Raw genomic sequence first — 23,968 nt, 5'->3', positions numbered from 1 at the left:
TGGGCTAGGCTTGCAGAAGGGACTGGCATTTATTGAGTGCCTACTGTGTGCCCAGGTCTGCTCTGGGCACTGTCCCCACCACCTCACCTGGTCCTCCAATGCAGAATGAGGGGCATGGGAGGGCCCAGGGCCACGGGGAGGGGAGGGGCTGTGTCCAGCCTCCCAAGTGTTAGGATGCAGATTCCAGTGGAGACCCCCTTGGGGTCAAGGGCTAGGAACTGGGGCTCGGGTGGAGGGGGAGCGGGGCAGGGAGCGGAAAGTATCCCGTGCACAGAAGTCAACGTCGGTGGTCGCCAGGCGCCTGTTAGCGTCCTAAACGGCCCCGGGCCATAGTTTTTGCTTGGCCCCGGGACGTGAGCCTGGCCGGCAGGCTGGGAGGGGCGTCCTCTCCCCTTCCCTCGCCTCGCCCTCCTCCCCTCCGCTCCCTCCTCCGGGCGGGGTTCCCGGAACAGGCCGCCGGGGCGGGGCGAGGAAGCGGTGGCCGCACGGGTCGCTGAGGCTGCGGCTGCACCTCGACCCCTGTTTCTTCTGTCCGTCTGTTCTTCTGTCCGTCCGCCACCCAGCTATGGCTGCGCGTGTCCCCGCGCCACGGATCCTCCTGCTGCTGCTGCTGCTCCCGCCGCCTCCAGGTGGTGAGCCTTTGGGGGTGGGGGGAGTGTGTCTCGGGCGGGGACAGTGTGTAGGGGAGCGGGGCAGCCACGTCCGTGCGCCCCTGGCGTGAGCCCAGGCAACACCATCCCCACAGTGTCCCGCACCCCATTAACCGCGAGGCAGTCAGCCAACCCTCAGGACTGACCTGACCTCCACCGCAGCACCCCTCCCAGTCTGAACTGACACTGCCCAGACCCTAGGAAGTTGCCACCATTGCTCTGCCCGGGAATGGTGGTGGTGGTGGTGGGGTCTGTGCTCCCTCACGTGTTACAAGGGATTGGGTCCCCAGGGGCTGGGGTAGGAGTCCCCGCCAGTCCTTAGCCTAGGGTGGTGGCAGCAGGGAGGCCTGGCCCCTCCATCAGAGGCTTTCCCTTGGGCTCTATTTAATGGCTGGAAGCCCCTGCCGGGTTGAGGCCGGTCTCCCCGGGGTTGGAGGAAACATCACTGTGTGTGTGTTGACGGTAGACGGATGATTCACAGGCGGAGGAGGCCAGGCTGGGGGCCTTTTAGGGGTAGGAATTGGAACAACCCCTTGCCCAGCCAGAGGAAGCGGATGATCCCTCTGGGGTGAGTGGCTTCCTCCAGGAGAAGGGCTTTATTTCCTGGGGGCTGAGATGAATGTGGGGACCTGGGGTGGGAAAGTGAGAAGATGGAGCCCAGGTCCCTGGTCCAGTGAGATCTGGGAAGCCTCTTCCACTGGGAAGTGTCTGGGGCCCAGAAGAGCATTTGTGTCATGGGCTCTTGGCCCAGACAGCGTCAGCGTTGTGTCTTCAGTCCCAGCTTGGAGGCTCGGCCGTGACTGTAAAGACCGTAAAGACCCTGTTGGAGGTGGCTCACCCGAGTAACCCAGTAGCATGGGCCATGCTGACCATACCTACCATCATACCTACTACCAGGGTGAGCCTGGTAGTGGTCAGCTCCTCTGGCCTGCAGCTTTGCCCAGAGCAGGGTTCTGCCTGAACCTGCCAAGAGCAGAGCACCCCTCCCCCGCCCCCATCCCATTCCTAGTTATCTCTTCTCAGGGAGGCCACTCAGTGCCTCTTTCTGTGGGCCTTGCTCTGTACATGGTCTCCAGACACTGCACGCTGCCCCGGGGCCCTGGCCACTCTGGGTCTTTGGGTTCCAGGTGCTGTGTCAGCACTGTTTCCAGGTGAAGTAGCCACACTTCATGGTTTATCAGCTACCATAGTCATCTGGGCCTTACTGGATTGGGTGTTCTATGTGGGGGTCTGCCCAGGCACGATCCGGGACTGCCCCCTCCTGCTGGTGGGCACTAGGTCTCTGCTAATATAGCCTCAGGATGCATGGGAACATTTGGCTGTAGCATCTTCCTGGAAGTTTGCAAGGCTTGTGGTCTCTCAAAGCCCTGGTCACTTCCCACACTTGTCAGCCAGGTCCTCTCAGCATGGCCTGGTACAGTGAAGTGTTGTCTATACCCCAGCCTGGGGGAATATCCTTAGATCCCAGTTTTGCCTGGGAGCCTTGTAATGGTTCTGGGACTCCTAGTGGTGCCACTGCCTCGGAGCCCTGGCCACTGAGGGCATAAGCATTTTCTAGGCACCCGCTGCAGCCCTAGCCCAGGGCTAATTGTTTCACAGACTCTTATATGGTGGGTGTAACTGTAGCCAATGGGGAGTTGGTCTGGAGACAGCCTGTCGTGTGGTCTGTGAGGGCCAGGCCCCTGCAGTCCAGTGTCTAGCAGGGGCCCAGGCCCAGGTGAGGAGAGGGAATAAGGATTGAGAACTAGTTGGTCCAGTGCCTGGGCCCCAGCAGCTAGTTGGGGGTATTACTGTTCAGCTCTGTGATTGCTGGGCTTGGGCAGTTTCTGGAGGAGGGGGCCTGGAGTGAGGCCTTGTAGGATGAGTAGATTTGAAGGTGGGGAATGGGAAGCAGGCATGAAGAATATAGGCAGAATGTGGGTAGAGTTGGAAAGCTGGAGTGACCGTCAAGGCCTTTTGCAGTCCAAACCGTTTTGTGGACTCTGGACTTGATCCTGAGGCAGTAGAGACCAGGGATGGTCCGAGAGCAGGAAGTAGCCCAGTCAAACTCCCACTTAGAAAGGTCAATCTTCTATCAGAAGGCAAGTGGCCGGTGGGGGAGGGAAGGGGGCTGGTTAGGTGCTCTGCTGTGGGACAGGGAAGAGGGCAAGGCTGACAGGGCTTCGGCTAGAGGTGGCCAATGACTAGGATGGTTCACAGATGGCCCAGATGCTTGTGCCTGCTGGCAGTGCTGGGAAAGGGGCTGTGCTAGCCAGGACATGGCTGAGATCTGGCATGAGGCCTGGCCCTGTGGCCACAGATTAACAAGTGTGTTTCTCTGCTCCAGTCCACAGTGAAGTGTGCGTGGCTTCCCGTGGACGCATCCTCTTCCCTGAGTCCTGTCCTGATTTCTGCTGTGGCACCTGTTACAAACAATACTGCTGCTCTGATGTGCTGAAGAAATTTGTGTGGGATGAGGAAAAGTGTTCTGTGCCTGAGGCCAGGTGGGTGCCCGGTGGTCGCAGGGGGGGAGGCCTGAGCCTGCCCCGAGCAGGAGTGTACTGCCCCTCCGGCCTCTCAGCCCCCTCGAGGTGGTAGAGCACTGGACCAGGGGTGGGGGTGGGGGTGGGGTGCCCCTGTTCTGGGCTGAGCTCCCCAGAGCTTGCTCACTTAGCCCCTTGCCCCTTTCCCTGCGACCCTAGAGGACTGCAGCTCACTCACCTCACTCAGCCTTGGGCTGAGCAGGTTTCTCGGGGCTGGTGGCCTCAGCTGGCCCTGTGGCTCACCCCTGGGTATGTACCTGGATGTCTACCTGTACCAGCAAGGTGCATGCCTTGGTGTGAGTGTACCCCACAGTTCGTGCATGCACCTGGTGGGGGATTGTATGTGATTTGTGTAAGTATCATCCTGTGGGCCCTGGAAGGCACGTCACACTGCGCCGTGCCTGTGTCCTCTTGGTCTGGCCCCTGGATTTGCATTGCATCTCGGTTTAGGCTGTTTCATGGGCTGGTCCCAAGGTCTCCCTTTGCCACATCTGTGTTTTGTGTTTGGTCGCGGGTATAGAAACGGTTGAGATGGTCAAACTTCTCAGCTCATGGCAGGTTGATTATCATCAGTCTGGGCAAGACCAGCCCCTGTCATCTTACATATTTACTTTAATCTCACATGACCATTCCATTTCCCTCTCACTCCATAGGCTACCAGTGTGTATGTCCTTTTCATGGTTTGGGTTTTATTTATTTATTTATAAATTAAATTAAATTAAATTAATTTTTTAATTTATTTTTTATTTTTAAAAGTTTATTCATTTATTTGTATTTTTATTTTTTTATGTTTTTTTAATTAAAAAAATTTTTTTAATGTTTATTTACTCTTGGAGAGAGAGAGAGAGAGAGAGAGAGAACGTGAGTGGGGAGGGGCAGAAAGAGAGGGAGACACAGAATCCGAAGCAGGTTCCAGGCTCTGAGCTGTCAGCATAGAGCCCGATGCGGGGCTCGAACTCACAATCTGTGAGATCATGACCTGAGTGAAGTTGGTTGCCCAACCGACTGAGCCACCCAGGCACCCCACGTTTATTTATTTTTGAGAGAGACCGAGTGCATGCACATGCACGCTTGCGCAAGTGGGGGAGGGTCAGAGAGAGACAGGGACAGTGGATTGGAAGGGGGCTCTGGCTGATAGCAAAGAGCCCGACATGGGACTCGAACTCACAAACCTTGAGATCATTACCTGAGCTGAAGTCGGACCTTTAACTGACGAGCCACCCAGGTGCCCCTATTTATTTAAAAAAAAAAAATTTTTTATGTTTATTTATTTTTGAGAGAAAGAGTGAGAGAGACAGAGTGCAAGCAGGGGAGGGGCAGAGAAAGAGAGGGAGACACAGAATCCAAAGCAGGCTCCCAAGCTCTTAGCTGTCAGCACAGAGCCTGACACAGGGCTCGAGCCCACCAACCATGAGATCATGACCTGAACTGAAGTCGGAGCTTAACCTTAACTGACTGAGCCACCCAGGGGCTGAGCCCCTGAGCCACTGAGCCCCTCCCACCCATTTGTTTTTAAGTTTATTTATTTATTTTGAGAGAGAGAGAGCGCGCGTGCATGCCTGTGTGCATGTGCATGTGTGTGCCAGCGTGGAAGGGGCAGAGAGAGGGAAACAGAGGATCCAAAACAGGCTCTGTGCTGACAGCAGAAAGCCTGATGAGGGCTCAAATTCACAAATTGTGTGATCATGACCTGAGTCAAAGTCACATGCTTTAAATGACTGAGCTACCCAGATGCCCCTATTTTTTTTAATTTTATTTGAGAGAGAGAGTACAAGTGGGAGAGAGGGGCAGAGAGCCACTTTGTGCTTTGCAAAATGTACATTGTTTTGTGGGTACAATGAACTCTTTTACCTTTTGCATTCAGCACAGCGTCTGTAAGACCCATCCATGTTGCATTGTGTACATCCGGCCTGTGCCCACCCCTGTGGTGTCGTTCTCTTTGGTCTGAGTCCTAAGCCTGCTATCCTAGATAATTGTGATGGGCATCCTCGCATCCTCCTGTACTTCCTATCTCCTTTTATGGAACCTTGTGAGAATTTTTTGGAAGTGTGCATGGGAGCAAATTGCCAGGTTAGTGAGATGTATGTAATTACTGACTAAGAAAGTGCTCTTGGGAATGGCGACACCAGGCTGCATACACTGCCAGCCACACCTGAAGATTACTTCCAACCTTTTGGTGTCCTTACATTTATGCATGTGCTTTTTTAAAGAAATCCATTCCAGTAATTTTTTAAAATACAGGAGCATTTCATTTAAATTTAGTGTAATATTGTACTGGGACTATATTTGCCATCTTATTTTGTGCTTTTTATTGGTCTCTCTCCTATTCATTCTGTACTTCTTTCTTTTTAACTTACCATATTGTTTTGGTTTGTTTTTATTCAATTTTTTTCTTCTACTGTTTATTTCTTTTATACTCTGTATTGCTTTTGCTCCTTCTTGCCTCATTGCACAGGCTGGGACCTCCAGTGCAATGTTGAATAGAAGTGATGAGAGCAGATATCTCTTTCTGGGTCTCAATTTAGGGAGAAAACATTCAGTATTAAGTATGATGCTAGCTGTAGCTTTTTCATTGGTGCCTCTTATCAGAATGAGGAAGTTGCTTTCTATTTCTAGTTTGCTTGGACTTTTAGTCATGAAGGGATCTTGAATTTTGTCAAATAGTTTTCCTGCATCTGTACTTTCTCCTAGGTAATTACTCTTTTAAAAAAAAAAAAAAATCTTTTAAGTTCATTTATTTATTTTTGAGAGAGAGAGAGAGAGAGAGATTGCACAAGTGGGAGAGGGACAGAGAGAGAGAAGGAGACACAGAATTCAAAGCAGGCTCCAGGCTCTGAGCTGTCAGCATAGAGCCCCACATGGGGCTTGAACCCACAAACTGTGGGATCATGATCTGAACCAAAGTCGGATGCTTAACCAACTGAGCCATCCAGGTGCCTCAGTCTTTTTCATAGTACTGTAAGTAGTATAGTTTAAAATTCTCATTATGTATTGATACAGAGAAAGGTAATAAATTTTAATAAATTGACCTTGTATCCAGAGACTTTACTAAATTTACTTATTAATTTGAGTGATTTTAATTGAAATTTCTTTAGAATTTTCTACAAAAATAGTCACATCATGTGCAGTTAATGTCTTATTTTTTCCATTCCAGTTCTTATACTTATAATTAATTTTTCTTGTTTTATTACACTGGCTAGGATCTCCAGTACAATGATGATTGAAAGTGGTGATAGGTAGCATTCTTGTTTCTGGTTCCAGAGGGAAAGCTTTCATCATTTCCTGGTTAAAAAATGTTTGCTGTAGTTTTGTATGTGTATGGTTTTTAATGTTTATTTATTTTTGAGAAGAGAGAGTGTTAGTGGGGGAGGGGCAGAGCTAGGGGTGGGGGGGGGGTGGCGGGAAGTTGGGGAACAGAAGATCTGAAGCAGCCTCTCTGCTGACAGCAACGAGCCTGACGCGAGGCTCAAACTCACAAACTGCGAGATCATGACCTGAGCCAAAGATGAATGCTCAACTGACTGAGCCACTCAGGCTCTCCTGCTGTAGTTTTTTTTTTTTTTTTTTTAAGACACCTTTTATTAGACTAGGCTTCTGCTATTCTCCCCCCCCCCCCCCCCCCGCTATTCTAATAGTGATATTAAGAACTCTTTTTCACAAACCTTTGGTGCCTTAAAAAAATTTTGTTTCCAACGTTTGTTTATTTATTTATTTATTTATTTATTTATTTATTTATTTATTTATTTTTAAACGTTTATTTATTTTTGAGACAGAGAGAGAGCATGAACGGGGGAGGGTCAGAGAGAGAGGAAGACACAGAATCTGAAGCAGGCTTCAGGCTCTGAGCTGTCAGCACAGAGCCCGACACGGGGCTCGAACTCACAGACCGCGAGATCATGGCCTGAGCCGAAGTCGGACGCTTAACCGACTGAGCCACCCAGGCGCCCCCATTTATTTATTTTTGAGAGACAGAAACAGAGTGTGAGTGGGGGAGGGGCAGAGAGAGAGGGAGACACAGAATCGAAAGCACAGAGCCTGGCGCGGGCTTGAACCCATGGACCTTGAGATCATGACCTGAGCTGAAGTCAGACACCCAACCAATTGGGCCACCCAGGCAAATATTTGGTGCCATTTATTTATTGTTTATTTTTTTAAGTTTATTTATTTTTTTAACATTTATTCATTTTTGAGAGACAGAGACAGAGCACAAACAGGGGAGGGACAGAAAGAGAGGGAGATACAGAATCGGAAGCATTCTCCAGGCTCTGAACTCTCAGCATGATGCGGGGTTTGAACCCAAGAACTGTGAGATCATGACCTGAGCTGAAGTCAGATGCTTAACCGACTGAGCCACCCAGGTGCCCCTCTTTGGTGCCTTTTAAAAGGAACATATTTCAGGGCGCCTGAGTGGCTCAGTTGGTTGAGCTTCTGACTTGGCTCAAGTCATGATCTCATGGTTCAGGAGTTCGAGTGCCACATCGGGCTCTGTGCTGATGGCTCAGAGCCTAGAGCCTGCTTTGCAGGTTCTGTGTCTCCCTCTCTCTCTGCCCCTCCCCTGTTCGTACTCTGTCTCTCTCTCCCTCAAAAATAAATAAAACAGGGGCGCCTGGGTGGCACAGTCGGTTAAGCGTCCGACTTCAGCCAGGTCACGATCTCGCGGTCCGTGAGTTCGAGCCCCGCGTCGGGCTCTGGGCTGATGGCTCAGAGCCTGGAGCCTGTTTCCGATTCTGTGTCTCCCTCTCTCTCTGCCCCTCCCCCGTTCATGCTCTGTCTCTCTCTGTCCCAAAAATAAATAAACGTTGAAAAAAAAATTTTTAATAAAAATAAATAAATAAATAAATAAATAAATAAAATTAAAAAAAAAAGGAACATATTTCTGGGGTGCCTGGCTGGCTCAGTTGGAGGAGCATGTGACTGTTGATCTTAGGGTCATGAGTTTGAGCCCCACATTGGGGACAGAGATTATTTAAATAAATAAAAATTTCAAAGGAATATATTTCTTTTGGGTAAATATCTTGGAGTAAAATTGCTGAGTCATTGGTGCATGTGTTCACCTTCCAGATACTGGCAGATACTTCCAGTTTTCTAACACTGTACCATTTACACTCTTGCCAGCCATGTATGAGAGTCCCAGTTTTCTATACATCCTCTCTAAACTTGGCATTGTAAGTCATTTTTAAAAATTGAGCTATAATCACATAGAGCAAAATGCACAGGTCTGAATGTTTCAGTTTGATGAGTTTTAATAAATGTATACTTCTCACATATAGTATCTCAGTCAAGATCTAGATCATTGCTATTGCCTAGGTTTTAATTTCAGTAATTTTGGTGAATGTGTGGTGATACCTCATTGTGTTGTTTTCTTTTAAGATTTAAGTCTTTTGAGATTTACTGAGACTCATTTTATGACCCAACCTATACTGTACCTTGGTAAATGTTTCATATGAACCTGAAAAATGGTATATTCTGCAGTTGTTGGGTATAGTGCTTTATAAGTGTCAGGTCAAGTTGGTTGATAATAGTGTTTAGTTCTTTTCTGCCTTTTGGTTTTGTCTGCTTGCTTTATTGATTACTGGAGACCACAGATATGTTTGTTGTTTGAGTTCTGTCAATATTTGCTTCATGAGTTCTGATGCTTTGTTATTAGGTGCATACATATTTAGGGTTGGTTTGACTTTCTGATGAATTGTTCATCTTATCATATGTAATGTCCCTCTTTATCTCTTGTATAACCATTGTAAGCCTCAAAGACAGTATTTTAATTGTTTTTGACGGTGAATATTTATTTATTTATTTCAATATGAAATTTATTGTCAAATTGGTTTCCATACAAGACAGCGAATATTTATTTACATTTATCCATATCTTTATCTTCTCGCTGCTTCTTATTGCTTCCTGCATCTTTAAGCCTCAACTGAGATCATGTTCCTTCTGCCTTCATGCAGGTATGCTGGTGTCAAATTTTCTTGGTTTTTGTTTCTCTGAAAATGTCGTTATTTCACCTTCCTCCTCAAAGTATATTTTTCCTGGTTATAGATTTCTAGGTTGGCAGCTACTAACTTCTCTCAGCACTTTAAAGCTTTCATTCCATTCTTTTTTTTTATTACGTTTATTTACTTTTTTAGCAATCTCTACACCCATCATGGGGATCAAACTTATGACCCTGAGGTCAAGAGTCATTGCATACTGGGGCGCCTGGGTAGCTCAGTCGGTTAAGTGTCTGACTTTGGCTCAAGTCATGATCTCACAGTTTGTGAGTTAGAGCCCCGCATTGGGCTCTGTGCTGACAGCTCAGAGCCTGGAGCCTGCTTCGGATTCTGGGTCCCCCTCACTTTTCTCCCCCTCCCCCACTCGCACTCTCCCTCTCTCTTTCAAAAATAAATAAACATTAAAAAAAAAAAACACTAAGAGTCATTGCATACCCTTCCGACTGAGCCAGCCAGGCACTCCGTTCCATTGTCTTCTGTTGTCTATTATTTCTGTTGAGAAACCAGTTGACAGTTTAATGATTGCTCCTTTGCAAGCAATATGGTTTTTCTGACTACTTAAAAAAAAATTTTTTTTTAATGTTTATTTTTGAGAGAGAGACAGAGGAGTGGCAGGACTGGGAGACAGAATCCGAAGCAGGCTCCAGGCTCCAAGTTGTCAGCACAGAGCCTGATGTGGGGCTTGAACCCATGAACTGCAAGATCATGACCTGAGCCAAAGTTGGACACTCAACCGACTGAGCCACCTAGGCGCCCCTGTTTATTTTTGAGAGAGAGAGAGAGACAGAGTATGAGCAGGGGAGGGACAGAGAGAGAGGAGACACAGAATCCGAAGCAGCTCCAGGCTCTGAGCTGTCAGCACATAGCCCAGCGTGGGACTCAAACTCATGAACCATGAGATCATGACCTGAGCTGAAGTCAGACACTTAACCAACTGAGCCACCCAGGTGCCCCAATGATTGTTTATTTATTTTTTATTTTATTTTTTATATATTTTTTTAAAGAAGCTAAGTATTTATTTTTTAAAATTTTTTCTTAACGTTTATTTTTGAGACAGAGAGAGACAAAGCATGAACGGGGGAGGGTCAGAGAGAGAGGGAGACACAGAATCTGAAACAGGCTCCAGGCTCTGAGCGGTCAGCACAGAGCCCGATGAGGGGCTTGAACTTACAGACCGAGAGATCATGACCTGAGCCGAAGTCAAATGCTTAACTGACTGAGCCACCCAGGCGCCCCATTTATTTTTTATTTTTATTTATTTTTTAATTTTTTAATGTTTATTTATTTTTGAGAGAGAGAAAGCATGAGCAGAGAGAGATAGAGACACAGAATCTGAGGCAGGCTCCAGGCCCCAAGCTGTCAGCACAGAGCCTGATGTGGGGCTCAGAGCCACGAACTAGGAGATCATGGCCCGAGCCAAAGTCAGACAGTCAACCAACTGAGCCACCCAGGTGCTCCTGTTTGTTTATTTTTGAGAGAGAGAGAGAGACAGAGACAGAGACAGAGACAGAGACAGACAGAGAGAGACAGAGCGTGAGCAGTTGAGGGACAGAGAGAGAAGGAGACACAGAACCTGAGGCAGGCTCCAGGCTCTGAGCTGTCAGCACAGAGCCCAATGAAGGGCTCAAACCCACGAACCATGAGATCGTGACCTGAGCCAAAGTCGGACACTTAGCTGAGCCACCCACGTGTCCCTTTCTCTTTGGTCTTGTATTCATATTGTCTAGTGTCCTAGTGTTTCTGAAAACTTTGTAATGTGTGCCTAACATTACATTTGCAAAATTGACTGTAGAAATTTGGAGCTCAGGACTTCTGAGGAGAAGTCTTGCTTTTGCAGGGACACGGCACTCTCAGACCACTTTGGCCTAACTGCAGAGGCCAAGAGGATTAGGAGCTCAGCTCTCTGCTCACTTTCTCCCTTATTCTTGGGGTGCAGCTTTTTAGGTCTCATCCCCAGTTGGTGGGAATCATCAGAGAATCATCGTCACTTGGTGGGCTCTGAGTCCAATCTCCATTCAGCCCCTCAGCTGCCCCTTTGAAGTTGGCTAGTGCCCCCGGGAGCAACAGGGCCTCAGATGCCGGGTTAGCTTCCCTGGGTCTCTCTTTCCAGCCTCCCACACACCAGCTTGGCATCCTCTGCTCTGTTATTGCTCACCAAAGCCTACATACTGATTATTTTTTTTAAGTTTTATTTATTTGAGTAATCTCTATACCCGACCTGGGGCTTGAACCCATGACCTGGAGATCAAGAGTTGCATGCTTTTTTGACTGAGCCAGCCAGGAGCCCTTGCTCTCTGATTTTTTAAAAGTATTTTCTCCTCAGCTTCAGTTTTCCTTCAAATTTAGGGTGTAGTTGTTCCTCATGCTTTTGAATTTTGTTTTACATTTAATTTTGGAAAGTTTCAATATATACAAAAACAAGAGAATAATAATTCCACATCCATGACCTGCTTCCATAGTTACCCACACTCTGACCATACACTTTCCACCACTTTTTTTCATTAATTAATTAATTTTTTTAACGTTTATTCATTTTTTGATAGAGACAGAGTGCGAGTGGGGGAGGGGCAGAGAGAGAGGGAGACACAGAATCCGAAGTAGGCTCCAGGTTCTGAACTGTCAGCACAGAGCCCGATGCGGGGCTCGAACTCACGCACTGTGAGATCATGACCTGAGCTGAAGTCGGACGCTCAACCAACTGAGCCATCCAGGTGCCCCTTTTCCTCATTATTTTAAAACAAAATAAAAATTAAACCATCATAAAAATTTCTCCTCAAATGTTAGTTTTTATCTATACAAATGAGTCCTTTGTAAAGAAATATAACCACTGTATCAATAGTACATTTAGCATAATTAACAGTAATTCATTAATAATTTTCTTAAAAATTTTTTTTGTTTATTTTGAGAGAGACAGAGCACGAGCAGGGGAGGGGCAGAGAGAGAGGGAGAGAGAGAATCACAAGTAAGCTCCACGCTGTCAGTGCAGATCCTGACGCAGGGCTCAAACTCATGAAACTGTGAGATGGTGACCTGAGCCGAAATCTGGAGTTGGATGCTTTACCGAACCCCTACCATTTCTTTTTTAACTTTGTGACATGGTAATCTTCCTTTGCTGATTTCTAGCTTAGTAGCATTGTGGTTCGAAAAGATACTTTGTATGATACCAATCTTTTCAAATCTGTTGAGCCTGCCAGGCCTTACCTGTGGTCTGTACTGGAGAATGTTTCCATGTGCACTTGACAAAAACGTGTGGGGGGCGCCTGGGTGGCTCAGTCAGTTAAGCGTCGGGTTATGATCTCATGGTTGATGGGTTTGAGCCCTGTGTCAGGCTCTGTGCTGACAGCTCAGAGCCTGGAGCCTGCTTCAGATTCTGTGTCTCCCTCTCTCTCTGCCCCTCCCCCACTCACACACACACTCTCTCTCTCTCTCTTTCTGTCTCAAAAATAAAATAAACATTAAAAAAATTAAAAAAAATAAAAAAGAAGAATGTGTGTGTGGCATTCTAGCCTGAGATCCTGGTGTGTGTGATAGTCATGCTCAGGAGGCCATTAGGGCTATTCGCTGGCCCCGTACAGGACTGGCTTTCGTGCATGTTGTGTGTGTGCACTAAGGTAGCATTTGTTCCTGGTATGCTGGGTGGGGCTCGGGTGTATTAACTGTGAGTTTTCCTCTTTGCAGCGTGTCCACTGATATAGAGCCACTGGAGCAGCTGGGCTCGGCGCTGAGGTTCCGTTCCAGCTTGGACAGCGACCCCATGTCAGGGTAAATAAAACCTGCAGGCTGCGTGCATCTTCCTGGCCAAGATGACAAGGGGCTTAGTGGGCTAGAGTGAGGGCTGTGGGGACTGGGATGCCGCAGAGTCATTGTAGTGATTAGCCCCAGAGACTGACCACCAGGTCCCTTGCTCCTTATGTTGGAAAGTTGTGTCCTCATCATCGTACTTAGGAATGGGAGGACTATGGTTGGCAGTTGAAAGGCCAAGGGTAGGGGTCCATGTTGACCTAGGTGATAGGGAGAGCATGATGGTGACGGTGGTGACAGGGATGGTGTGATCGTGACGGCGACGGGGCAATGGTGGTGACGCGGTGGGGCTTTGGTGGCGATGGTGATACAGTGATGGTGGTGATGGTCTCAGGGCAATGGTGGTGACGGGGCGACAGTGATGGGTGAAGAGGTGACGGGGTGATGGCGGTGGGCGATGGTGGTGCAGGTGCACGGTAGTGAGGTAATGATGGAGCGCGGTGAAGATGCTGGGACAACCGATGACACCCAGTCCCCGTGTCTGGGCTTGTGAGTTATGGTTGCTGTGTCAGGGCCCTTCTGTCAGGGGGCCAGGGAACAACCCGATCTTTGAAAGCTCAGTTCCCTCGGCCAGTTTCCTGCTGTGTCTTGTTGCCACCATGACCAGGTGTTGTGACACACGTTTCATGCGGATGGAGTAAGTGTGCAGCCACTGGTGCGTTTTCCTGGTGGGGTCTGTTCCACGTGCTGCCTGCCCCTGCCCTGGTGGATCTAGAAGCCCCTTTTGGGAGAAGATCTGCCCAGGCCTGGTTGCCCCTTAGGAGGAAGAGACTTTGGGCTCAGGGCTTGCACGGGGGTCCAGGTGCTTGCCTGCCCCATTCTGCCCTGTGGACCTGGGTGGATGTGGAATCAGACGGGGCACCTAGGAGTGGGGAGGGGAGATGTGCAGCCTGTGGTCCCCCCTCAGTGCCCAGGGCCCGGCCCCTGTACTCCCGTCTGCTGGCTGATCCTGCCCCCTTGGCTGACTGGGGACTGATGCCTCGATGAGCCCCTCCCTCCACATCCAGGGAATGCCCTTCCACTGTTGAGTCCCAGAACTGTGGGCTTTCAGATGGCCCCACAGGATGTTCTGATGTCCAGCCAGTGTGGGCCGGGGGCAGCCCAGGGGTGGGCCTTGTCCTGAGGACAGCGGGCAGCATGGGGTTCTGGGCAGTGCTCGTCTGAATGGTGTTTTAGGAAGACCACTCTGGCTGCTCTATGGAGGATGAAGGCAGCAGGCAGGGACGGGGTGGTGGGTGGCTAGTGGGAGGCAGCCATGGCTTCCCAGTCCAAGGTGTTGGGAGGCTAGAGGGAGGCTGGCTTTGGTGGGGTGCTGTGAGGCTGGAGACGGGCATTCAGCAGCTGCGCTAGGGAGGGGTGGGGGAAGCTGGTCTCTGTTGACAGGGCCAGAGGTCTGGCCCTGTGAGAGGATGTGGGACAAGGAGTGGGTTTGGGGTGAAGGGCTCAGGTTGGGTGGCAGGAGTGTGTTGAGGACTGAATCTGAGGGTCAGCAACGTTTGAAGAATGGCCTCAGGAGGAGCTGAGCGGGAGGGTTCAGAAAAGTGGGAGGAAAGAGGAAGACGCCCGGTCCGTGGGGTATTGAGAAATGTGGATGCCATACCACAGAGGCCATGGCACCTGTGGCAGGAGCTGTTCAGTGCAGTGGATTGAAGAGTGAGTTGGAAATGGGTAGGGTGAAGTGAGTGTAGACAGCTTCAGGGAGATATCTGGCTGTGAACCAGTGAGGAGTAAGACAGGAGTTGGAGGAGGAGTCAGGGTGAAGAAGGGCTTCTTCGGTGCTGGTGGAGACTTAGCCTGGGAAAGGGGACAGAGGGGACACTGCAGAACAAGGTCCCTGAGGGGCATAGGAGGAATGACTGCTAGGGCTTGTGGCAGGCAGTTAGGGAGGTGACTGGGACGAGCCCAGGAGCACCTGTCGCTCCTTGAGGTGTGCACCAGTCACGGAACTGGTGAGCAGGGCCACACGCTGCAGCGTGCACACCACTGTGCCTGGTGGGGGTGCCTGTGCCTCCTGCCCTGCCTGTGCCCTTCATGCCTCCTGCCCCAGATGTGCTGCCCACTGAGAAGTGCTGACAGTAATGCTGTTGACTTGCCCCCACCCTGCTCTGCCCCGTCTCTTCTCTGCTTTCTTACCAGAGCCCCTGTGTCTCACATGACACCTGTCTTTGAAAAAAAATTTTTTTTTTTCAACGTTTATTTATTTTTGGGACAGAGAGAGACAGAGCATGAACGGGGGAGGGGCAGAGAGAGAGGGAGACACAGAATCGGAAACAGGCTCCAGGCTCTGAGCCATCAGCCCAGAGCCCGACGCGGGGCTCGAACTCACGGACCGCGAGATCGTGACCTGGCTGAAGTCGGACGCTTAACCGACTGCGCCACCCAGGCGCCCCGACACCTGTCTTAATAAAGGTTTAGGGCTTGGGAAGCAGGTACCGGGCAGGTAAAAGGGCACGGTCACCAAGGACACTTCTGTGAATGCCCTCAGGTGGCTGCCTGTCCATTCTCTCAGGTGGGCATCTGTGTGCTGCCCCCTCGGCCAAGGGTGCTGTTTATCCACTGGAGTGTGGGCTCCTTGGTGGGTCCGGCACCTACTGCCCAGGCCATGGCTGGGAGCTCCAGGGAAGCCTCGATAGAAGGAAAAACCCCTTGTCTCCCTCTGTGAGTGACTCCTTGGGTTCCCCAAGAATGAGGCACCAGCTCAGAGCACAGGGACCCAGATGAGACTATTTCTGCCTGTCACAACCTGGATGGGTGATATCTTCCCTGAATGTGGTACTGTGCTCCCTATGGTGTGGCCATGTTATCCATGGGCCTGGAGTTGGCCCAAGTCTTCTGCCTGCTCCCCACCTTTGGTAGGTGAGCCCCATCCTGCCCTATTGAATGGTCAGTGGCTGTGTCCCTTTTTGGCTTGTTCCCTCCCCAAAGCTTCCTTGCTCCTCTGTCATGGTTCTTTTGGATCCTGATTTCATTGTCCCTTCCCAGTCCCTTGCTACTCATGGGATGGTCAGGCAGGATTGGCATGTTTTTAGGCACCTGACTGGTAGGATGCATGGCTTCAGACCCCAGGCAGGCTGCTGCTGACCCTCCATCCTGACTCTGCTGTGACAGTTTGTGGGAAAGGCATACAGGTCCTTGAGGTGAGATGAGGCAGTGGTGCACCTGTCCTGGCCCTCCCAGCATCCTTTCTGTAGCTCTCACACCCACTGTGTCATGGCCAGTCCCCTGCCTTGCCAGCGTCATGGTGAAAGTGCTGGTGTCCTGCTCCAGAGATGGCCTTTCCGCAGTCTGAACATTGGGAGTCTTTGGCCTTCTGGGACCCCCCAGTTCAGCCCCACCTGCTCCCTGCCTGGGCTGACTCTATTTTTTGAACTTGGCCTTTGGTGTCTTTGATCTGGGAGGTAGCCCCAACCTTGGGAATATCATTCCTTCCTCTCAGAGGCATGGTTCAACTGGAACTGTGGCCATTGGTACCACAGACCCCTGCCACACTGCAACCACCCCTCAAATATTACCCTTCCCCAGAACATCATGCCTTGCTGTCCTACGAGGTGCTGCCCCTGGGTCCCTGAGTGAGTTTTTCATTCATCAGATACCTATTGAACACTTATTGTATGCTAGTCACTGGAGTTACAGTGATGGCCCAAAACAGGTGCAGTCTGTACCTCTGTGAATCCACGGGCTGGAGGCAAGGTACATGTTAATCAAATGCTCACACTGAGTGTTTATAAACTGAGGTAGACAGGAAGTTCTTACCTGAACTTATCTGCATGGTCAGGGGAAGTGTTCCTGATAAAATAGTATTTTGAGCTGAGTTTTGAAAGGTGAACAGAAATTAATTACATGGGGGTGAGACAAAGAGAAGAGTAGACCAGGCAGGAGGCACTGCATGTGCAAAGGCCCTGAGGTAAGATACAGCATGGGGCTTTGCAAAGCTGAAAGGAAGGTGATGTGGCCAGAGCACAGAGAACAAGGTAAGGTGGGAGTCCCAGACCACACAAGTTTTATTTTATTTAGACTTTATTAATTAAAGATTAAAATTTGTCTTATTGTAAGTTTTACTATATGGTGAGACAAATCCTAGATCCCCCCTCCCTTTTTGTAAACTATAATATATATACAGATAAGTACAAATAGATACACATAATTTATCTCTTTTTAATTTTTAAAAATTTTTAAGACTTTTTTTTGGTGGGGGGTGAGGCACCTGGCTGGCTGTCATTTCAGCATCCGGCTCTTAATTTCAGCTCAGGTCATGATCCCAGGATTGTGGGATCGAGCCCTGTGTTGGGCTCAGTGCAGAGCGTGGAGCCTCCTTAGGATTCTCTCTCTCTCTCTCTCTCTCTCTCTCTCTCTGTCTCTCTCTCTCTGTCTCTCTCTCACCCCTTCTGCCCCTCTCCCCTGTCCATGCTCTCTTTCTCTAAAAGAAAATTTAGGGGTGCCTGGATGACTCAGTTAAGCATTCTACATCAGCTCAGGTCATGGTCTCACCATTTGTGAGTTTGAGCCCCACATCAGGGTCTCTGCTGTCAGCATAGACCCTGCTTCAAATCCTCTGTCACCCTCTCTCTCTGCCCCTCCCCCACTTATGCTCTCTCTCTCTTTCTCAAAAAAAAAAAATTTTGGGGGCGCCTGGGTGGCGCAGTCGGTTAAGCGTCCGACTTCAGCCAGGTCACGATCTCACGGTCCGGGAGTTCGAGCCCCGCGTCGGGCTCTGGGCTGATGGCTCAGAGCCTGGAGCCTGTTTCCGATTCTGTGTCTCCCTCTCTCTTTGCCCCTCCCCCGTTCATGCTCTGTCTCTCTCTGTCCCAAAAATAAATAAACGTTGAAAAAAAAAATTAAAAAAAAAATTTTTTTTAATGTTCATTTATTTTTGAGAGAGAGAGAGAGAGACAGAGTGTGAGTGGAGGAGTTGCAGAGAAAGAGGGAGACACAGAATCTGAGCTGTCAGCACAAAGCCCGATGTGCGGCTCGAACCCGTGAGCCATGAGATCATGACCTGAGCTGAAGTTGGATGCTTGACCGACTGAGCCACCCAGGTGCCCCCAAATTTTTTTTAAATAAAATTAAAAAAAATATTTTACTTATTTATTTCTATTAAAATAGCTGAGCTTTTTTTTTTTTTTTTTTTTTTAAGTTTATTTAAGAGAAGAAACATGCATGCATGAGCACGTGCAAACAGGGGCGGGGCAGAAAGGAGAGAGAGAATCCCAGGTAGGCTTCGTGCTGTCCGCATGGGGCCCTGGGCCGGGCTAAATCTCACAAACTGTGAGATTATGACCTGAGCCGAAATCAAGAGTCAGATTCTTCACCGACTAAGCCACCCAGGCACGCCAATTTTTTTACTTTTAAGTAATCTCTACACGCAATGTGGAACTCAAACTCACAACCCAAGATCAAGAGTCATGCGCTATACTGACTGAGCCAGCCAGGTGCCCCAGATACAGTTTAACAAGTAAATTATAAAGCGAATTCCCGTGTGATCCTGAGAGCTATAGGAGCCATAGCAGGCTTTTGAGCAGGAGTGACATGATCAGACCTGGCAGGTTGGCCAGGGGCACTTGAGGAGGCACTCACATCATCCTGGCAAGGTAGGCTACTGGCTTGGAACATGTGCTGGTGGGAGAGGGGGTGCTGAGGGGATTCGTGTGTCATCCAGGAGGCCCTGGGGGTTGCTGGTGGGCCTAGATCACTGAAGGTACCCATCAAGGAGGACAGCTGGAACGGGGCTGGTGGGCTGAGTTGGGGCCGAGCAGGAGTGTGGCTTGGGCACTCAGGGCATCTCAGATCCCATGGCAGCATCTCGGCAGGAGGACGGATGGATAGCCTTGGTGAGAGGCCAGGTCGGGGCACGTGAGGCTGGGGACACAACTCTGGGAGGACCACCTGAACACTTGGCTTCCCTGCCTGCTCCTGGCCCCTCTGGTGCAGCTGGGCCTTGCTGTGTCTTTAAGAGCTCTGTGTTGCTCTTCCTGCCACTGACGTCAGGGATAGGGGAGGGCCAAGATCTGCTTTCCTTTTCCTCGAAAGGGGAGGAGATTGAAACTGAGTGGCCCATGATGGAAAGAGGGGAAGTCCAGGGCTCCTGGCTGCCCTGGAGTGAAGGCAGAGGCTAACATGGGGTGAGCTTGGGCGCCATACTGTGTGTGTGTGTGTGTGTGTGTGTGTGTGTGTGTGTTTCTTTCTCTCCATTCCTTGGGGGCAGCAGAGGGCCTGGGAGGAGCTTGTGAGTCAGGGGAAGGTGAGGGGCCGGCACAGTGGCCAGTGGTTCCTGCTTTGCAAATGCGGTTGTGTATTTTGGAGTCCAGAGCATGAAAGGTCTGTTCTTCACCTGTCCCTGGGCTGTGAGGGGCCCTGCTGAGGTGGTGCTGCCCCTCCGGACTGTGAGGGGCAGCTTCTCCCCCCAGGTCAGGGCAGGGCGGGGTGGAGCCACAGCCTTCCCCTGGGTCTTCAGTAGGGGCAGAGGCCCTAACAGCTCGCCAAGCTTCTTCCAAGTTTTATTTTTTAATTAAAAAAAATTGTTTTTGAAGTAGTCTCCATGCCTAGTGTGCGGCTTGAGATCAAGAGTCTCATGCTTTACCAACTGAGCCAGTCAGGTGCCCCTCCTTCCATGTTTTTTAATTTTTAATTTTAGAGAGAGAGTGCGAGTGGGGTAGAGGGGAGGGGACGGGGTTGGGGGGGGGGGGGAGAGAGAGAATCTGAACCAGGATCCATGCTCAGCATGGAGCCTGACATAAGGCTCGATCTCACAACCCTGGGATCATAACCTGAGCTGAAATCAGGAGTTGGACGCTCAACCGATTGAGCCACCCAGGCGCCCTGCTCCTTCCATGTTTTAGGTGCAGTCAGCAAGCATGTACATTTTCTTAGAATAGAGCTTGGTCCCTTGGCACCTGTGGAGGAGAACAAGGGTCTCTGTCTGCCCTTGAAAGTCAATTTTAGTGACCTTCCTGCCCAAAACTGTTCTTTCTTAAAGCCCCTCCACTCTGTTGTGGTCCTTGCTGAGGGCCCGGCATCAGGCCCTTCCGGAAAGCAAGATTCCCTCCAGCACGCCCATATCGTCTACCTGTTTCATTGTTCACCGGCCTGCAATACTGGCCAGAGTGCAGGAGCCCACCCACTGGTACAGTGCTTGGCATCCAGCAGCCTCACTGTCACTCCGGGAGGCCAGCAGCCCTACTCCAGGGCCAGTGCTGAGTCTGTGTTGTCTGCGTGCCTCTCCTCACGCTTCTGGCCACACTGGCCTCGGGTCTCCTGGAATTTCTCCCCATCTTTGTCCCTTGTGCTTCCACAGTCATTTTACCTTCAACATCTGCCTCCTGCACTGGGCTGTGGGCTTCCGGAGGCCAAGGGCGGGTCTGTCTCACCCACTGCTGAGTTTCTGGTTTGTGGCATGTGCCCGATAACCGTCTGCTGACTAGGCGGAGGTGGCCAAGACGGGTGTATGGTGGGGAGGCGCCGGAAGAACTCCCTGCCGTGCTCCTCGGGCGGGGCAAGAGGGGTAGACCTTGGGTGCTTTATACAGACTCATAAGACAAACCCCATTTTACACGTGAGGAAACGGATTCTGAAAGAGGTTCAAGCTACACAACCTAGATGTTGCTCTGTGTCGCCCAGAGTCTCCTCTGGCAAGAGGGGTGCCCCTGGGAATGGTGGGGTGTGGACTCTGTCCTGGGCAGGGGCGAGAGGCCCTGGGTCATGATCGGCTCTTTGGCAGGTTTGGGGCAACCGTAGCCATCGGCCTGACCATCTTTGTGCTCTCTGTCGTCACCGTCATCATCTGTTTCACCTGCTCCTGCTGCTATCTCTACAAGATGTGCCGCCGGCCACGTCGTAAGCACGCCCGCCCCCTCCCCACCCCGCCGTGACCCTTGGTGTATGGGGTGCAGACCCCAGGCGGCAAGGGGAGCCGAGCGGCGCCCTGGCTTGGTTAAGCCCGAGCGAGGGGTGGTAGTGGTCCTGACTGGGATTCTCTTTGCAGCGGTTGTGACCACCACCACGGCCACCACCGTGGTACACACCCCTTACCCTCAGCCTCCAAGTGTGCCGCCCAGCTACCCCGGACCGACGTACCAGGGCTATCACCCCATGCCCCCGCAGCCAGGGATGCCAGCGGCACCCTACCCGACACAGTACCCACCACCTTACCCCGCCCAGCCGTTGGGCCCCCCGGCTTACCATGAGACATTGGCCGGTGAGTACCAGCTCTGCCAGCTCTGACCCTTCCTGAACCCCCTAAATCTCCTGCCTTTGCCCCCTCACACTGCAGCCCCCGTGCTCATAACCAACCAGTGTCCTCTCTATTTTCAGGAGGTGCGGCCATGCCCTACCCTGCCACCCAGCCTCCATACAACCCAGCCTACATGGACCCCCCGAAGGCAGCCCCCTGAGCATGTCCCTGCATCTGGGGCTGCCACCATGTGTGTGTACGTGTGTGCGCGTGCGTGTGAGACTGGGTACGCAGGCATGGTCCTTTTCTCCTCGTGCGTGGTGCGTGAGTCCTGTTTGTACACGAGACTTCTTGTGATGCTGACGTGGTGGGAAGCAGTCCTTGCCAGAGTTGCTGGGACCCTACTTTGTTCTCTTCCTCACTTGAAATCGTGCTCTTTTGAAATCTCAAACAAAATTCAAAGACTGGGGTGAGTTCTTTTCCATACCACCCCAGGGAGACCAGGTGGGGCTTGTGTCATGCTAGGATAGTACAGCTTTCCGTGGGCAGCGTGCATATATGTTCCAGTTTCGGTGGAGCAGCTAGCCACTGCTTGAGGCCATGGCCTGTCCCCAGGGCGTGGGGGACTCTTCAGAGAACCAGAGCTATGATGCAGGCCTGTGGGTGAGGTTTGGGACCTGGCTAAGTTGGGTTTTAATCCTTTCAGCAGATGTCCCATAGTCCCCAGATCCTGTGCTGTGCCCAGTGGAGGGTGGGCAGCCTCCTGAGATCAAAACACTTCAGGCAGAGCCCCACCCGTCCCCGACCACTGTCTGACTGGATGGTCCCTGCATTCTTTCTGGCACCGCCCAGAGGGCTACATCCACCCACAGTTCTGGCTGCCCTGGCTGGCCATGACCCCCATCACAGGTAGGCAGGGTAGCCTCTGTCCACCGGCACACTCAGGTGTCCTCCCTGCAGTGTTATTTCCTTTTTAGCCAAACATTTTGCCTGTTTTCTGTTTCAAAGTGTATATGATCGTTGTTGTGAGGCTGAGACCCCTGAGTCCTGGAGGAAAACTGGCCCACAGTCTGACCTCTGATAGTCCCTGCTTCTCCCGTCACCAGCTTCAACAGAATATCCAGCTCCCAAACCCGAGTCCACAGTGTGTCTTGGCACCTGGGACACCTGGGCCAAGGGGCTGTCTGGACCAAAGGTGCGGGGGGCCTCGGTGGCTGCTCTGGCCCAGACATGAATACCTCGGTGTTCCCCGTTCCTCTGTTAATATCTCACCAGATCTGTCTTAGCTTTGTGCCTGTTGATGTGTTTGAGAGCCTAGGGTCTGCACCTTTGTTTATAATAAATGCAAACATTTGGGGCTGCTGCCTCCTTTCTTCAGAGCCTTGGCTACTGGGACAGGGCATTAGGCCATGTACCATTTTCACCCACCTCTTGGATTTCCATGCTTTCTCTGCCTTCCCTGGGCTCAGACGTCTGACCATCCTGCTAGAGAGGGTGAAGGCAAAGACTGTGGCACCCTCCGTGTCCCCCTCCCCAGGTGCCTGAGTGTGGGCAGAGGTGCAGGAGGCTCTAAGGCTGCCAAGGAGGGTAGAGGTGAGTGGCCACTCAGTGCTGCGGGGGCGTCTTTATTAGTCAGACTTTCCTTCTTGGCCTACTGCCCAGGTGTGGCCAGGGACAGCCCATACAGTGTGGCTATTGCCAAGGTCAGGAAGGCCAGCATGCCCAGTGGGGCCAGCAAGCCCTCCCTGGGTGAGGCTCCAGGGCCCTCCATTGGAAGAAGGGCTTTGGGCTTCCTGCCCCTGCCAAGCTTAGGACTAGTGTCCCCGGCTCTAGTCAGGGATACAGTGGCTGCGGTGGCAGATGGTCCTGGTTTGGTTCCAGCAGAGGCTACGACCCCATACATGGGCTTGACAGTGCTGAAGGGTCTGGCGTGAGCATCCACCCAGCGCAGCAGGGCCTGTGGCCTCCACTGACAGATGCTGAGCAGGGCTAGGACGTCCCCCTCAGCCATGTGGGAGTCCGGCGGGGCCTGCCCATACAGGCGTGTGTAGATGCTGGTCAGGCTGTAGCTCTTCCTTGGGCCGTGCTCCGAGTGGCTGCCGGCCTGCTCCAGGGCCTTCAAGGCAGCAATGCTATCCACACAGAAGGCACCGTCCAGAACACTGGCAAGGCCTAGTAAAGCCAGCTCTGCTTGGAGCAAGGGGAAGTCATAGCGGTCGCCGTTGTGCGCCACGAGGCACCAGGGCTGTGGCTGGCGCTGCAGGAAGGCTTGGAGCAGGTTGGCCAGGTCGGCATCAAAGCGTTGACGCCCATGTGCTGCCAGCATAGTTGTGCTGAGGCCCGTGATCTTACTGGCTTCTGGGCTGCAGACCTTCCCTGGAGCCACGCACAGAGAGAGCTTGTCCACCACCCGGGGTGGCGAGGGCACTGTGGGAGGCTGCCCCTGAGGGGTGGGTGGGCTCTCCAGGGCACATCTGTGGACGGCTAGCAGGCACAGCTCCGTGACCTTGGGCCGGGAGGAAGGCAGGCCAGTGGCCTCCAGGTCCAAGAAGATAAGGGTCTGCACGGGACCCGGCGGTGGGGCCTGCGAGCCCATGGTGGGTACCTGCTGCCGAGCCTGGGGAGGAGCATGGGGTGGGGAGGGCTATATGAGTGCCCAGTGGAAAGAGCTGAGGCAGGTGGGGGTGGGGCGGGCAGGAACACATCTTTGGCCTTCTCTGCTCAGGCAGGCACTGTCGGTGAGCTCTAAGACCCGTTTCCAGAGCAGGAAGCCAGAGAAGGTGGGGTGGCTTCCTAAGGGGGACCAGCACAGTCAACTGTCTGGGGGAAGGCTTGGCTCCT

At 51.5% G+C, this 23,968-nt stretch overlaps 2 protein-coding genes across 6 annotated transcripts; one reads left to right on the top strand and one right to left on the bottom strand.

The window, feature by feature from the left end:
* The first annotated feature begins 383 nt into the window (after positions 1-383).
* Positions 384-22,484, top strand: SHISA5 (shisa family member 5). Of its 5 annotated transcripts, none has more exons than XM_045492827.1 (6): positions 398-629; positions 2,977-3,133; positions 12,838-12,921; positions 20,675-20,790; positions 20,939-21,151; positions 21,268-22,484. In XM_045492827.1, the coding sequence occupies exons 1-6, from the start codon at positions 566-568 to the stop codon at positions 21,345-21,347; spliced, it is 714 nt and encodes a 237-aa protein (XP_045348783.1). In that variant the 5' UTR covers positions 398-565; the 3' UTR covers positions 21,348-22,484. The 5 variants fall into 5 exon arrangements, with proteins under 5 accessions (XP_045348786.1, XP_045348783.1, XP_045348782.1 ...); XM_045492826.1 differs by having other exon boundaries at positions 454-632; XM_045492830.1 differs by lacking the exon at positions 2,977-3,133 and having other exon boundaries at positions 384-629.
* A 248-nt stretch (positions 22,485-22,732) lies between these two features.
* TREX1 (three prime repair exonuclease 1) lies at positions 22,733-23,723 on the bottom strand. The gene has a single exon (XM_045492825.1). The coding sequence runs from the start codon at positions 23,721-23,723 to the stop codon at positions 22,779-22,781; it is 945 nt and encodes a 314-aa protein (XP_045348781.1). The 3' UTR covers positions 22,733-22,778.
* Between the last annotated feature and the right edge of the window lie 245 nt (positions 23,724-23,968).

Source organism: Leopardus geoffroyi, chromosome A2 (genome assembly GCF_018350155.1).
Source record: "Leopardus geoffroyi isolate Oge1 chromosome A2, O.geoffroyi_Oge1_pat1.0, whole genome shotgun sequence".
In the NCBI taxonomy this organism is placed as follows: Eukaryota; Metazoa; Chordata; class Mammalia; order Carnivora; family Felidae; genus Leopardus; species Leopardus geoffroyi.
This window is presented reverse-complemented; position numbering and strand designations above follow the sequence as displayed.

Bases quoted from the DNA above. Each gene is read 5' to 3' on its own strand.
- SHISA5 (XM_045492826.1), top strand. From the start codon at position 566: ATGGCTGCGCGTGTCCCCGCGCCACGGATCCTCCTGCTGCTGCTGCTG. The intron at 12,922-20,674 runs GTAAATAAAACC...GCTCTTTGGCAG, and splicing joins GACAGCGACCCCATGTCAGG to GTTTGGGGCAACCGTAGCCA. The intron at 20,791-20,938 runs GTAAGCACGCCC...TTCTCTTTGCAG, and splicing joins GATGTGCCGCCGGCCACGTC to CGGTTGTGACCACCACCACG.
- TREX1 (XM_045492825.1), bottom strand. From the start codon at position 23,723: ATGGGCTCGCAGGCCCCACCGCCGGGTCCCGTGCAGACCCTTATCTTC.